Source organism: Haliotis cracherodii, unplaced genomic scaffold (genome assembly GCF_022045235.1).
Source record: "Haliotis cracherodii isolate W230 unplaced genomic scaffold, xgHalCrac1.p SCAF_13, whole genome shotgun sequence".
In the NCBI taxonomy this organism is placed as follows: Eukaryota; Metazoa; Mollusca; class Gastropoda; order Lepetellida; family Haliotidae; genus Haliotis; species Haliotis cracherodii.
In genome coordinates this window covers 6,006,988-6,023,741 of record NW_027266268.1, presented here as the reverse complement: position 1 = coordinate 6,023,741, position 16,754 = coordinate 6,006,988, and the positions used below count along the sequence as shown (strand labels likewise).

The window sequence follows — 16,754 nt, the reverse complement described above, 5'->3', positions numbered from 1 at the left end:
ATCCCGTGCAGGGGTGGTAACTCTTGGTCAGCCGGTTCTTGGACGGTCTGCAGTGGAACTGAACTGTGTGTATCGGTCACAAAGGCGGCAAATGGTGCTGTGGTGGACGTTGAAGTGGCGTGCAACAGAAGACTGCGATTCCCCTCTTTCGATACGTCCTCTGGCGATGTTCCGATCGGCAGTCTGGGTCTCGGCATTTTTTAACTTGAAAAAATGTTGACAATTGAATGACAAATTATTGGCTTTTGCTTGCCTTTTTATAGCCACTACCACGAGTTACGAATGCCATAACTTGCATGTGCATTTTGCTTTACTGTTTTCCCCCATGACATTTTTGAACAAGTGTAAAAACAATGTCGTTTAAGACTTTGCAAATCGACAATAGCTGCGGTATGACGCACCGTTTGTCGAATATCAGGCCACCAACATTTTCCAATAACATATATCCAATTTATATACCGGATTTTTTTGCGTAGTCAGGTTCAGTGAACTACACACTACCTGTGCGTTTCCTTATTTGAAGAGTGTATGTATTAATATATAGTAAGCACTCATGGTGTTAAAAATTAAGTATTAATTCGAAGAAAGCTGAACGGCTGTTGGTGATAATGTTGTCTTGAACACACAGACAGACAGACAGACAGACACTGACACAGACAGACACTGACACAGACAGACAGACAGACAAGCACACACCACACACACACACACACACACACACATACACACATACGAAGCAAATTTAGACACCTGAAAAAAACAAAATATCATTCTAATGTAATTTGAGCGTTTCTAATATTAAGAAAGGTCTTATCATCCTCATGAGCATCTTCCCCAAGCTCCTCACTGTAGGGGGCACGGGTGTCCCAGTCGTCTAAGGCGTCGCGATTCGCTGTGCAGAGTTGCGTCCCTTGGGCACCCCAGAAACCTATGATTGTGGGTTCGAATCCCGGTTCGCCCCGATTATGTTTCTAGGTTTGTCAGCACCATACCCGTGCTCGTGGGTTTCACCTAAGTGGTAAACGTCTGAGACCTTCATCACGTCGGGCTTTCCTCCCACATTAAGCTGACACGCCGCGATATAACTGGAATACTGTTAAAAGCGGCGTTAAACCCAACTCACTCACTCACTCACTCACTCACCAATGATCAAGACAGGTGTAAGACATCAGTGACACTTAAATATGTCTGACTCAACATGTGCTTGAGTACAAGGGAGAAAACTCCATGTGGTTTTAGATTCCAATCGACATGAACAACATAGAACCTAGTTAAGTCAACCTGCATAAACATTCTATGACACTTATCCCTATCACATATCTCTATTTTACTTCAAATTAGAGTCTGGTATTAAATGTTCACTTCAAACACGTTATCAATTGTCCATCAAAACACTGGACTATAATCACTGATCGTTATCTGAACATGAACTTTAAAACACTGTAAAGTCAATCTGAGTATCTGGCTGGAGCCTTTATCACGCAACTGATGAATGGTCTGGCTGTGGTCTTCGACGTTGATGACGATGCTGACCGTGCCGTTGACTGTGACAATGACTGTGATGATGACTGTGACGATGACGTTATAGTTGATGACAGTGGTGTCTTCACTGGCTGTTGGAACTTTGTTGTGTTGTTGGATGTTATGGGAGATTCCATGGGAGTATGGCTTCTTTCATTGTTGTCAAAACACAATTTCAGAGGGTTAATTTCATTTGTTTTCGGGAGATCTCTCCGGTTTCTCCTGAAGAATCTTCCACTACTTTCAGCAATGTATGAACGTTGTTCTTTGCTTGGTTTGACTTGAGTTCCTGGTATCCATTTACTTTCCTTCCTCAGTCGTACTTCATCACATTGTTGAAGTGGTTTGTTTCAGTGTTGGTCAACTAAGTCAAAGTTAAAGTCCATTTGGTAGTGTAGAAAGTTGCAACAAATGTTCTGATTAGAGTTCGAAATAATTATTAAACGTCAGCTTTTGTCAGTTGTCTGTGTATATGTATCAAATGGTTCTGTTTGAATTGTGTGAGTGGAGATCATGCGTGGAAGTGAATGCATTGTCACAATGTTGTATGATTGTGTTTGTGAATTACAGGCAATCTATTGTCGGTCATCCACTTACTTACTTAAGTTGGAGATTTTACGTGCGCTTTCCGACTGATGCGTATTTCGCACACGGGCCTGGCCAGGCCATTTCATGTGTTTCCGAAAGGTGCGAAAGTGGTGTTTGCAACCGAGGAAGGGGCTTTAGGGGCTGCTTATAAAGAATTTTGGAATTTTGAGATTTGGAATAGATGCCGATGGGTTTTATGGAGAACTAAGGGAGCCGGGTGTGGTGGTTGTTTGTTTGTTTATGTGATTTTGATTTGAGAGTTTATAGGGTTATTAAATGCGATGTATTAGTTCCGTTTTGATTAAGAATACGCCTAAGGCCTTGAAGTTTTCTAATTTATTTTGTGGGTTTAGTGTAGATTCTAGAGTAAGAGCCTTATCTAGATTGAGGGTGGTTTGTAGTGTGGTTCGGTGTGTTAGGTAGTGTGTGCTGTGTATGAGTGCGTCTTCTGGGGTTTCTAGTTGTTTGCAGTGTGGGCAGTTACCTGTTGTGTGTTTTTTATATTTTTTTGAGGTGGTTATTAAGGTTAATGCGTCCTGTTTGGAGTTTAGTGATTACTCTGTCAATTTTTTTTGATGGATGGAGAGTTTTTGGTTTGGTTAGAGGTTTTCTGAGTGCTTTTTTGATTTGGCTATTTCAGTTTAGATATAGGTTGTGCCATTTGTTGGTGATTTTTTGCTTGTTTACACTTTTGATTTCTGATTTTGAGATGGGTAAGTTTAAGCTTATTTCTGGGATTTTGAGGGATAATTTAGCTGCTTTATGGGCGTTTTCATTACCATATATTCCTACGTGGGTGGGGATCCATAAGAATGTTATTTGTTTGCCTGCCTTAGTTGGGTCGTTGGAGCTTTTAAGTATTTGGTTTATTAATTTAGGCCGTTTTCGATGTTTTTGTCTTGGCTTGAAGTCCACTTAGGGAGTCGGTAAGTATTAGGATTTTTTTGGTGTTTTTTTATATTTCTGATTATGGAGGGCTGAGGCCATGCCCATTAGTTCTGCCGTGAATATTGATTGATTGTTTGGGAGTCGGAAGGATTGTGTGTTTTTAGCTGGTTGTGCGATATGGACGCCGAAACCTGTGTGTTTGGAGATCGGATGTGAAGATCCTTCTGTGTAAATGTGACACCAATTCGGCCAATTTTCATGTATCTATGCTAGTGTGGTGCTTTTAGCTATGTTTGGGTCGTTTTGTTTGTTTATTTGGCTAGCTAGTGTTGTGTCTATTTGGGGTATTTTAAGTTTTGGGGTGAAGATATTTGATTGTTTGCAGTTTTGTTTAAGATATTTGATTTGGTGTTCGTTTAGGTAGTTTGTTATCCTTTGGGATATTGGGGTAAGTAAGGGGTGTTTACGAGCTAGAGCTTGGTTTTTGGGGCTGATGTTTTGGTTTATTAAGTTTTGGATGAGAGGGTTGGATTGGGACGCGGCCTAGAAGTTTAAGCTAAGCTGTTCCCTACATAGACTTCGTGGCATTGCTCCTGTTAAGGCCTGAAGTGAAGTGTAGGAGGAGCCATGTTGGGTTCGTGTAATAAGTTTTAGAGCCTGATATTGGATTGAGTCTAGTTTTTTGGAAAGAGTTTGTTGTTTAGGGTGTTGTATATGGCGCAGCCGTAGTCTAGTTTTGATTTAATTAGTGATATGTAGAGTGAGAGTAGGGTATCTTTGGAGGCTCCCCAGTTAGAGCCGGTTAAGCATCTTAGCGTGTTTAGGTCTTTACTGCATTTAGTGGTTAGGTTTTGGATGTGAGCATCCCAGGATGTTCATCGAAAATTAGTCCTAAGACGTTGGTTTGTTTTTTAAATTTGATTGGTTGGTTGTTAAGCTGGAGGACTGGGTAGACGGGTTTCATATTTTTATGTTTAAATACTAGCCCCATTTGTCTGCCAATTGTTGTATTTTGTTTAGAGATTTTTGGAGTAAATTTTGGGATATTTTGATGCTTTTAGTGCGGATCCAGAGGGCTCCATCATCGGCGAATTTTGATGTGTTTAGTTTAGGGGATAGGCCCTCGAATAGATCATTTATCATTATATTGAAGAGGGTGGGGCTGAGGATACTGCCCTGGGGAGTGCCATTTTCTAGGGGACATTGGCCCGATAGCGTTTGGTCTATACCCACGGTTATTTTACGATTGTTTAGGAAGGCCTGGATGTTGTTTATTATCTTACCTTTGAGTCCTATTTTTTAAGTTTTTGTATTAGCCCGTCGTGCCATACCATGTCGAAAGCTTTAGAGAAGTCTAAGAAGATGCCTGTGATATATTGTTTGTTTGGCTGGTCATCCACTTACTTACCTACTTATATTGGAGATTATACGTGCGCTTTCCGACTGCAGCGTATTTCGCACCCGGTCATCCAGCGTGAGTCACCACGATTAATTACGTGGCTCAATTCCACAAATAGGTAAGGCTTATTATCATGTTTAAATATATTTTATCTATATGTACACTTTTTGTGTAACCTGTCAGGGTTACGACATGCTTATTTAAAGGTATGTCATGTTACTTGTGGATAATGTGTATGTTAGGTATATGTGTAAATATTGTTTTAATTGTGAGTATGTAGGCAAAACCTGGTATTTGGCGGGAAATTGACAGAATATGTCATGACTGACTAATTGAATAAATTTGTAACAATTTACATGTGTTGTAAGATGCCATAGTACCACTAATTTTTTTATGTAAGCTTCTTGTGATATTTATGTATAATTGATATAATTTATGGCCGTTACTATTTTGTTGTAATTGTTTCAGGGCAATTTCGTCATTTCTTCATCTCTAAATCTGAATAAAACCGATCACAACCCCACAGCGAGTCATGTTACATCCTTGGCGTTTAACCAGCTGTAACAATTCTATGACACTTGTATCGCTCCCAACCGTAACAGGCGGACGCAGCCATGTGTGGAGTTGAGGTGGTGAGGTGAAATGGGGTTTAACGTCGCGTCCAAGATTATTGCACTTATATAGCGACGTGCATGAACGTGTGTGTGTTTGTGTGGCTGCTTGTACTAGTCCGGACTGATGCCGATTTGCTGTGCTAGCTCACTGAGATACCATGCCGCAGTTTAACATGAATACCCCACACAGACACAGTATACTGACTCCGAGACGACCAGTCCTTGTTTTAGCCCCTTAATGCCGAGCGCCAAACAGGGTAACAACAAGTACCATCTTTTAACGTCTTTTGGTATGACGCGGATGGGGATCGAACCCCGGACTTTCCGCTCTCCGGGCGGACGCTCTACCACTAGACTACGGAGGCGGTCTTGTGTGGAGTTGAACTCGCAATCGGTTGACCGTTATGTTTACAAACAAGTGATGACTGTCATGACCCCGAATACTCTACGCCCCTGCTAAATTATTTACTTTGTTTGTCAATTTGGATTTCTATTTCATTTCAACTATGATGTAAGTAGGAATGTAATGGGGCACTTAGGTGCTTTTCCGTTAGTCTGCAATCTCGAACCAATCGGACTTAATAAACTTAAAATCAGCTGGGAAATAGTAAGTCAGTCTTAAAAGTTCAATATGGTGGCATTCCCATACACAAAATTATAAATGTCACTACATTTGGGGTTAGAGAGCAAATTTCAAGATTCTTGTAATGGCCGCGTCCACACTGGTGGCAGCGATGTTACCGGGAGTGTAACGAAGGTGTCACGCGCTGGGAAGGAGCTTGCATCTTCCCAAGGCAAGGGAGTTAACTGACTATGAAGGTCCAGTTACCACACTTAGCTTGCTGACTTGGGCTCGAATTAAGGAGTTACATTTTGGCTGGAGTAACGAGTCTATGCATATTCCAATCAAAACCGCGTAACGATGTCGACATCCGTTTCATGAACAACATGGCGACTGCCCTGGCGATTTCGGTTGATTGCAGGATTTGCAGCGCATGTGTACCCTCATCTGGGCTTCGACAGATATTTTCCAAATCTCTTCATGTGATTTGATGTCCCTCGCGAAGTATGACCTGTTGTTTTAAAATATATATCTTGATTATCAATCATATCGTCTTGACTGGGCGCCACCTTTTGTTTGAAGCAAATGCAAGTGATATGAGAGGTGGAACCTAATTGGTCAATAGGAGGGACATAACTCGTGATGTCACTGGTGGCTTTACCATCGATCAACGAAATTCAAAACTAGTTCGGCAAGGGTGGAAACTGGACTTTCACTGTCATTTAACTCCCTTGCTTCGGGAAGATGGGTCATGAGAGGTACACTGTCACAAACCACTGACGTTAAGTGCACAATATAGTTTTCTGAAATTCATTGTAAATACTTTCCGTCCACATAGTTAAAATTACATTATTGGATGATTTGGATGACCTGCAAGATTGCTAATGCGCCGTTAAGCAATAATCACTCACTCACTCACAATTTAAGCAAGGCAAACAAGCAATATTTACTCAGAGAATCCACTTATCGAAACAAACTTTGCAAAATAAAACAAACAGCTAAGTCAAGAAATGAAAAGAAGCTGTATTTTTAGAAAATCCAAACATTGAAATCAAACATCCCACTGTACCTCTTCTATTAGTATTGAAACTGTTCGCTAAATTTGAAAAGAACCCATGCAGTGGTTATAGGTTGCACACAAAATGTCCTCGGAAGGACGGACGAACGGTATAACTAACCTCCTTGGTATTACTATATACCCCCGATCTTTCAGATCGAAATTATAATTAAAAAAAGATCAATATTCAGGACACCCTGTGATCATTTCAGACTAATTTTAAATTTGCTTGTTATGTTTTTGGTGAAGCTGTTATTAAGACGGTATAATTTTAATAATAGAAATAGTCTTAAAAAAACTATCTGTTTCATATTGCGGCCGAGAGACGCTCAGCACAGCACGTGTTCATCATGGCTGAGCCTCAGTGTCAAGCACACACGGGTATACATAATAACAAAACTTTATTCAAACAAACATAAAACTGACTCTGAATTATGTATTGACTCTAATTATACGTATCTTTATAGACCTATGAGAGATAGTAAGATACATTGGCTACATTGCAGTATACCAGATACTTTCATCCATTTTGGTAAGGGGTGTGCGCGAGCTCCTTCTTTAGTAACGGTTTCTAAATTAACAGGGGACTGTGGGGCTTGACACTCAAACAAGTTATTTTTTAAAAAAAGAAGCTATCGAAACTAAATGTCATTTCCTGTCACCAAAGTCAATAAAAAATGCTACATGTGTGCTGAAATATGGCCCCGATGCCTTCTACTGATGAAGCTGCCGCACGCCATTATGGAACTTCTATTTTCGGGTAAGTCTTCGATGTTGATGTCTGATTTTCGATGTTTATTGGTTGCATTGATCTTCGATTTCGTGGTTTAATCATATTAAACCATAAACATGCACGCGGGGTCATTGTTTCTGATTATTTGTAGCTCAATCCACCTATTATTCAAATAGACACGCCGTCGCGTTTCCTGTATTATAAGCATCAAACAAATATGACCGACATGTATCCGGTATAATGCAAGTGTACCGACAGATAAAAATATAAACTTGCAGTATATTTTAACCTGTTACAAAAGAGCGCTTTTAGACTTGGCTCCTGTCTAACTAAACGACCAACAGTGGAACCAGTTTAGAGCGCTTTCAGCTCCAACGAGCCTCCTCAGGCCAAACATAACGGAAAATGCGGTCCTGTGCGTGACGACAAAACATGACGTCACCAGTAATAGCAAGGAAACAAGGGAGATAATCATGACGATTCATACCTCATACATGTGATATATACATTCAAATACAACGCATGGAACGGGCATCTTACGGAGGAACGCGCACATACCCACGTACAGATACTTATGTACAAAATGGATACACGCATAGGCGCGTATCAAATACCTATAAAGGGAGTGTTGTAAAAAGATTGACGATGCTCGTGATGTCAGCAAGGGGATGCTTCACAAAAGTTAAAGTTTTTCTGCAAACGCATCAAAAAGGTAGAATCACCACATGTTGCGACTCCCATGCAGCAAAAGTCCAAGGACACAAACAATGAAAAAATGAAAAAAGAAAACGAAAAAGAAAGCGTTGTTCACATACTATCTTCCGGTGCTAGTAATCTGGGTTTTCCTCTATGTTGCGCAGTCTCTGTCCCCTTAACAGCGTTTGTGTAATGAGCGCCTCCTGCCACTCCGAGAGAATGGGTGACCGGATCCTGGTTGTGATCTGCCCTTCCAGGGGGGTGAAGGCGTCAACCGAGGATGCGACGGGTTCAAGGTCAGTCTCATCATAACGCCTCTCGGGTATCGGAGGGGTCTCTTGAGCAACGTCGGAGCCGCTATTGTGTCTAAAACGGGGTGTATCCGGTCGCCGGGGTCGCACTTCCGGTAGATATATCGGATGAGGAATAGTCCGCTCACCGTAGGCGCTCGAACGACGCGGTCGCACAGAGCTGTACTCCGACGAGGAGATGGCTTCTCTGATTAACTTCCTCTTGGCTGCAATAATGCCGCGTTCACTCTCCTTTTTAGGGGGATACAGACTCAAGTTCTTGTACCGGAATTTCGGTTTCGGGGCCGGAGCTGGAGGAAACCGTTGGGGAGCAGGACGTGGGGGTGGTAGATCACGTGGTGTCACGTGACGCTGTACCGGCCTGTCACGTGAGAATTTCAGCCGAGAATGACGTTCGGGCGAGTCCCGACTGAACACGAATTGACCACGTTTGACAAAGTCTTTAGTGGGGAAATATGTCGGTCGGGGTATGTCAAAATCCTCTCGCTGAGTGTACACCGTCGACTTGACGGGTTCAATAAAAGGGCGGGGGATTAACATCTCCCGGTCCGGTAATATAGGCTCCAACCACTCGTTGTGGATGAGAGAAGGCACGGCAGGGGCCCAGCCAGGGCGTACTACTGAGTCCATGTCGTCTTCTGCAGAAATAAATAAAAGGTTTATTATAAAACACAGGATACTATCAATCGCCATAATGGACCTTGTTTCTCAAAACGACCATAGCATGCTATACTAACCCTCATACATTTACGGGGGAGGTGGGATAGCCTTGTGGTAAAGCGCTCGTTCGTTACGCCGAAGTAACGGGTTCGATTCCCTACATGGGTAAATTCCGTGAAGGCTATGATATTGGTGGAAAAGTGCTTAAAGAGGCATAAAATCATTCTCACTCATGCATTATGATCGAGCGAGCGAGCGAACGAGTATGGTTTTACGCCCTTTTTAGCAATATTCCAGCAATATCACGGCGGGGGACACCAGAAATGGGCATCACACATTGTACCCATCTCGCGAATCGAACCCGGGTCTTCGGCGTGAGGAGCGAACGCTTTAATCACTAGGCTACCCGACCGCCCCGCATTATGATCGACTACACATTGACAGCCGTGACGGTAATAGCTCTTTGTGGATTGTGTTGTACTATAACCTGTAGCTAGGATCATCCAGGGTATAAATATAAAATTTGTGATCATATTTGTTTGTATGTTTGTTGTTTAACGCCGCACTCGGCAAAATTCGAGCTATATGACGGCGTCATGAAAATAATCGACTCTCAACAAGACAATCCAGTGATTGACACCAAGATAACATGACCTACATTTACAGCACTTCATCAGTTTCAGATTTGATGGTCCAACCAAACGTCTTCGTTATCGTGAGGACGTTTTGGGGCCAATCGTGGTACCTTTTGTGCGTAGGATTGGTTGTCAGTTTGACTTTCAACAGGGTAACACCCACACACAGCCCATTTGACAGTGGGAAGATTCAAGTCTGCAAAAAAGTCCTGACCACAACCCTATTGAACTTATGTGGAATGAACTTAGATGCCAACATCCTGTCGCGCCAAACATTCTTCGAAACTCTCAAAAAGCAGTGGATTCGGGTCCTGGGGACTATACCATCGGATCCCTCATCCAGAGGATGCCGAGGCGAAGTCAGACAGTGGTCCTGGTCCAGGGGTGACAATCGTTCAGATTCACACCCTGTGCCACATCTTTACACGGCTGCCATGACCGTTGATTTCTCATTCAATCCAAGACCGCCTCCGTGGACTAGGTAATGAAGCGTCTGCCCGGAGAGTGGAAGGTCGGATATTCGATTTCAGGCCGCGTCATAACAAAATACGTTAAAAGATGGTACTTGTTGTTACCCTGCCTGTCGCTCGGCATAAAAGGGATAATACAGTATACTGTGTCTGAGTGGGGTATATATGTTAAACTGGTATCTCAGTTTGCTAGCACTAGGGACATCTAGAAGGGACATCGTCGCATTGTCGACCTTTCATAGAAGTCGAGAAATATGTTTCAAATCGCGACAATGCCATAATGATCCAAATGCCGTGCTTTGGTAAATTTTTAATACTTTTTGCTTGTTTTTGTAAGGCTGACACCGCGACAATGTCCCTTCTAGGATTCCAAAGTTGTGTGGGGGGCACGGGTGGGCCAGTCGTCTAAGGCGATGCGATTCGCTGTGCAGAGTTGCGCCCGTTGGGCACGCCAGAAACCTATGATTGTGGCTTCGAATCCCGGTTCGCCCCGATTATGTTTCTAGGTTTGTCAGCACCATACCCGTGCTCGTGGGATTCACCGAAGTGGTAAACGTCTGAGACCTGCATCACTTCGGGCTTTCCTCCCACATTAAGCTGACACGCCGCGATATAACTGGAATACTGTTAAAAGCGGCGTTAAACCCAACTCACTCACTCACCCATAGCTGTGTATGGGATGCTGGGACTCACCTATGACTTCCAGGTAGGAGATCTTAGTAAAGGGGACGTAGCGGACCCCGCGGCTGTCTCTGACGGTGGGGAGATTTAAGTCGTTTCTGTAACAGGTAACAGAACTTCTATTTGCAAATCATTTCTAATTTTGTCAACATTCTTCAATGACATTACTGGTACCTCCTAACGAACATAAGCGGCGGTCGGGTAGCCTAGTGGTTAAAGCGTTCGCTCGCCACGCCGAAGACCCGGGTTCGATTCCCGACATGGGTACAATGTGTGAAGCCCAATTCTGGTGTCCCCCGCCGTGATATTGCTGGAATATTGCTAAAAGCGGCGTAAAAAACCATACTCACTCACTCACCTAACGAACATAACATTTGTTTTTCTTAAATATGATTGAGTGTTATTTTACGCCGCCTCCAGCAATATTCCAGGTATATGTCGGTGGCCTGCGAATAGACGGGCCTGGGCAAGGCAAAGCAGTGTCCCATAGCCATGTCACCAAATCACCACCAGATGGTAAATGCTGTAATCAATGATAATGTTATTCATATTAGTCGCCTTACTACTACTGGTTGATGTGGACCTATTTTAACCATCCGGGCGAAAGCCCACGGAAAACGTAATAAATAAATAAATAAATAAATCTACAGTAGAAATAGGAGAAACCATGGCAACAAGACAAGATGGAATATGACAGATGTAGACCATAGGAGTCACGTGGTGCCCGACCGACACGTCCAAGTCAATCCTACAAACACTTAATTGCCGTTGCCAAAGTATGCAAGGTATTGCAACAGGTACACGATAATGTCTTAAAACCTGAAGTATGAGTCAAGACAGAATTGAGTACATTGTATAACCTCAAGTATTCATCTTAAATGAGACGGTCTTCTAAGAACATGAACAAAAACAAAAAAACGCCATAAAACGCAACACAAAAACTTGTGATAATTTAGGTATGTTTTATCCCTTTCAGATCATATGATTCAGACTTGTATTGTCATGTATTAGTCGCGCTCCTAGTTTAATGACTGCTGTGACTGTGGCTGTGGCTGTGGCTGTGGCTGTGGATATACATCCAGCACGCCTCGCATGACTGATTTGACTTCAGGTGATGGGTTTACATGACGAGACGTGTACTATATGTACCAACAGGGCCCCAAGTAGTCTCTCGATCTGGCGTCTGTCTCAGTACCCTACAGCACACGCACGCGCGCACGCACACACACACACACACACACGCACACGCACGCACAAACACACACACGCACACGCACGCACGCACGCACGCACACAGACAGACAGAGAGACACACACAGGCACACACGCACGCACGCACGCACACACACACAGACAAACACACGCACGTACACACACACACACAGACAGAGAGACACACACACACAGATAGAGAGACCCACACGCACACAGACAGAGAGAGACACACACGCACACACACACACACACGTGCGTACACAGACAGAGAGACACACGCACGTACGCATGCACACAGACACACACAGACACATGCACACACATACTCACACAGAGAGACACACAGACGTACGCATGCACACACACAGAGAGAGACACACACACGTACGCATGCACAGTTAGAGAGAGAGAGAGAGACAAACAGACACACACACAGATATACACAGAGAGACACGCACACGAACGCACACACACACACACACACACACACACACACACACACACACACACACACACACACACACACACACACACACACACAAGGGATTAATTACAAGCTTTCAATTTTTGAACCAGTTAGTTTTTACTCGTGATATGTGATACTTTGTTAATTATATTACTCCCCATCCACACAAATGATACGGCACCAACGGACGACGGAACACGTCTCTTTAAATCTAGTTAAAAACATTTCGCAAAACAAGAAAAGGTCATTCACAATAGAAACATAAAACATAAACCTCTGAACATATCAGGCGGTTTGTTATCAAAACCAATAATGATTTTTCTTAGGGAAACGTGCACTCTAGCAAGCGTTCAGACAATTATTACGAAACTCAAATCGTGCTCTTCCAAACTGTTGTTTTCCCGAGTTAGTTTTGGGAATTATACAAGTAAAAACAGACGCGGTCACCTGTTCAAAAGAACGTTCAAAGCGTTTCGTCAGTATGTCGAATGGAGATACGATGACATTGTAATGGTGATGTGTGTTATACGTTGTCAGGATATGAAAATGGTATAATGATATGGTGGTATGACATGATGTTGAGCGTGCCATCCTGTTATGGTGGCGTGGTGTGGTGATATGACAGTGTAGTATGGTGATACGATGGACTGATATGGCGGTTAAAACGGTGAAACGATAGAGTTAGATCGTGTTACGATGGCATGATAATATACGGACATTATTTTTACATACGAAAAATATACTCTTTTGGACATACGGTCATGTGGTCTTAAATAACAAGCGTGATATGGTGATATAGCGCGATATGGTGATATGTTTGCGTGATATGATGAAATAATATTGCGATATCATGACGTCATATTGTTATATGATGGCCGAATATGATATGACGACGTGATATGGTTATACACTTGAAAATTGGTTTTGTCCATTAGATATAAATGTTATCACAACATTGCTGGGTTGAATAGCCCCCTAAACACTGCCTAAAGTCCGAACAACAACTATGATACCCGTATCAAATACGTCACCATCGAATAAATATTTATTGTTTGTTTCATTTTAGCACCAGTGACTATGAGTGTATACTTTCTTTTGAGTTTAGCTTTAAATTGTGATACCACGGTATATGGTAGCATTAGGGTGTTACGACATCGTGATAGAATGATATACCCACATAGTGCCATGTAGGAAGGCGTGGCTACATCATCTTTAGACTGCGCGTAAAGAGCGAAGTTTCTCCTATACAAATAATACAAACATGGAGTAACTTACCCCGGGTTTCCAGCAAAGGATAACGCCTTGGTTAAAACAGAACTACACCTACCAACCTGCTTATATTATGTGGTAGCCAACGTCTCAACGGTCGAACCTTCAATCCTAAGACTGCTGGAGCTCCCCAGTGTTCATTTTACACAGAAGCCACAGAAAACGTTTGCAGTCATTTAACCTAGATCTTAAAGAAAACATTTTGTTTTTTACCTACCCCCATCGCCGTATGAGCGGGCCGTGGTCCATGGTATTCAATTCTTGGCAATGTCACCCGGTGTTTAAGGAGAAGAAGATAGGTTCTCGGAGTTCAGAATAATGACGTTTGTCAGAACCAGATGCAACTGTTTAGCAGGACACACCCAGTACTATGGGAGCTGAATTAGGTCCGGTATACCCATCAGCTTCACGCTACTGTTAAGGCTAGATGTATCTCTCAAATAGCTGAGATTGTGAGTCAGGTTCGGGTAGTTATTGTGAGGCTTCATGGTTGAGTGGGTTGAGCATTGGATGCTTTCTGCTGTATAGTGGGCGTGTGTAATCGCCCACCAGGTAACGTGACACAGGGCATGATGAGACGCCGACGGCATTTCTTAGGTGACTCTGATTTCAACGATTTTTTTATATCTATTGTTTTACATGTATCGTGTTATGACACTATAATAAACTTTAAATTTAAATTTTGTATTTTTCTTTTATTGTCGTGTTCAGTATACTCGCCAACACACATCGCTTAGTGTGCTTAAAGAAACTGTATATATAATATATACTTGTACATCCGCGTACGTACACGTACACGAATACGTACATGTGCTCGCACGCACGCACGCACGCACGCACGCACGCACGCACGCACCCACACACGTCATCGAGACGATGCCACATTGTTAGCCAGGTCAAACATCGTGACCTACCGATACGCCTCTCTTTAAGTGACCTAGTCTTACACGGATTCACCACAGAGTGACAGTGCATGCGTGCGTGCGTGCGTGCATACGTGTATTGGTGATCGTATGTCTGTGTGTAGTGTCTATATTTGTGCGTTCGTGCGTGTACATCCATGTGTGAGCGGCGGGGCAAGTGACACCAATTTATCAGATGTTTTACACCCCATCTCACCCCCCCCCCCCCCCCCCCCCCCCCCCCCAACCCCCCCCGCCCCCGCCCCATTCAGATCAGGGTACATTGTCCACCCCTAATAGGATGCTTGGTTGGGGTAATGGTGAGATTCAGTCAGGCAGACAGGGTACTTTATTAACCCAAGGCGGAGGAAATGGTTGTCACCACGTCACTTAACTCCATTATCCGAGCATGAACCAAGCTGCGAATCCATCTGTCCTGGGGCAAGTACACCAACACATTATCAGCTGTACTCCGTGCCAGTTGACGAGGATGTATAGACCGTGAAATATCTTCTGTAACTGGGTCCTAGGCCTGCTTGAAAGCCGGCGTGCATGTTTCAAGAGTCGACATCAACAAACTACCGTCCAAAGAGCAATGTGTATAAAGCACATATAGCATCCATAGCACTAATCGAAAATTTAGCATGATACATAGCATCCACAGCATTTGTCGCAAATATGCCTTATATAGCATTCAATATATGTCGCAATTATTGCATATATATCATTGATAGCATATGTCGCAAATATTGCTTATATATATCATTCATAACACATGTTGCAATTATATCATATGTATCAATGATAACATATGTCGCAAATATACCTTATATAGCATTCACTGTATATGTCACAATTATCGTATCTATAGCATTCATAGCATGTGTCGCAAATATAACAGATTGGAAACACTTTGATTTTTGGCATCAAAACATCGTAATATGTGCAATGAGACTTAATACAGGTCTTAAGTGATGATTTATAGGGGTCTGTTAAACCACAATACCTCTTCTTTTTTTGGCTCTTAAACAGCGATCTGATGCACCTGCTACAAATATGATTGAACTTATCTGAAATATGATTGATTGAGTCGGGTTAACTAGCTTTGAATGATAGTTCAGGTATATCACGGCGTGTCAACATAATATCGTAGGGACTGAAAGTTGTCCCCCACAAGTGTGACGTGTGTGTGTGTGTGTGTGGGGGGGGGGGGGGGGGGGGGGGGGAGAAGTCAATGACGCTTGACCTGTGACCTTAATTGGACTAACAGTGAAGACACACCACTTTGTTTACAAAAAGCAACGTGACTGCGACATAAATCGGGCGTCATAGATTTATAAAACTACCCATCTGTGTATGTAAGCTTTGTGAAATCTACAATAATCACACACCTTTCATTAAGAAGGCATATCCTACAAGCCGACCGTGAGAGTGAAGCCTCCTGTTTGTGTAGTTGAGTGTAGTCACCGCATGTCACAAGTTCGTCGCAGGATACAGGGGCATCCATTGTACTTTAAGGGAGTGTGAATTGAGGATTGAGTTTTGTTTAACGCCGCAGTTACAATAGCTACGTGACTTATTGGATGGACATATTGTTACATACAGACAAACTGGTTACATACAGACATACTGATTACATACAGACCTACTGGTTACATACAGACATACTGATTACATACAGACCTACTGGTTATATACATACTGGTTACAGAGTACAGACATACTGATTACATACAGACCTACTGGTTACATACATACATATTTGCTACATACAGACATACTGATTACATACAGACCTACTGGTTATATACATACTGGTTACAGAGTACAGACATACTGATTACATACAGACCTACTGGTTACATACATACATATTTGCTACATACAGACATACTGATTACATACAGACCTACTGGTTACATACATACTGGTTACATAGTACAGACCTACTGGTTACATACATACTGGTTACATAGTACAGACATACTGATTACATACAGACCTACTGGTTACATACATACTGGTTACATAGTACAGACCTACTGGTTACATACATACTGGTTACATAGTACAGACATACTGGTTAC

At 42.7% G+C, this 16,754-nt stretch overlaps 1 protein-coding gene across 4 annotated transcripts; it reads right to left on the bottom strand.

Moving 5' to 3' along the window:
* Positions 1-6,561: 6,561 nt before the first annotated feature.
* On the bottom strand, positions 6,562-15,105 carry LOC139458800 (uncharacterized). 4 transcript variants are annotated; one of them, XM_071240221.1, is made up of 3 exons: positions 15,063-15,105; positions 10,828-10,913; positions 6,562-9,007 (listed from the first exon to the last, which is right to left on the bottom strand). In XM_071240221.1, exons 1-3 carry the CDS (start codon positions 15,065-15,067, stop codon positions 8,190-8,192), a joined length of 909 nt encoding a protein of 302 aa, XP_071096322.1. In that variant the 5' UTR covers positions 15,068-15,105; the 3' UTR covers positions 6,562-8,189. The 4 variants fall into 4 exon arrangements, with proteins under 4 accessions (XP_071096322.1, XP_071096321.1, XP_071096323.1 ...); XM_071240220.1 differs by lacking the exon at positions 15,063-15,105 and adding an exon at positions 13,983-14,193; XM_071240222.1 differs by lacking the exon at positions 15,063-15,105 and adding an exon at positions 13,824-13,901 and having other exon boundaries at positions 6,563-9,007.
* Positions 15,106-16,754: the final 1,649 nt, after the last annotated feature.

Bases quoted from the DNA above. Each gene is read 5' to 3' on its own strand.
- LOC139458800 (XM_071240220.1), bottom strand. From the start codon at position 14,014: ATGGACCACGGCCCGCTCATACGGCGATGGGG. The intron at 10,914-13,982 runs GTAGGTAAAAAA...TACCTGTTACAG, and splicing joins CCGCTCATACGGCGATGGGG to AAACGACTTAAATCTCCCCA. The intron at 9,008-10,827 runs GTGAGTCCCAGC...TTATTTCTGCAG, and splicing joins CTCCTACCTGGAAGTCATAG to AAGACGACATGGACTCAGTA.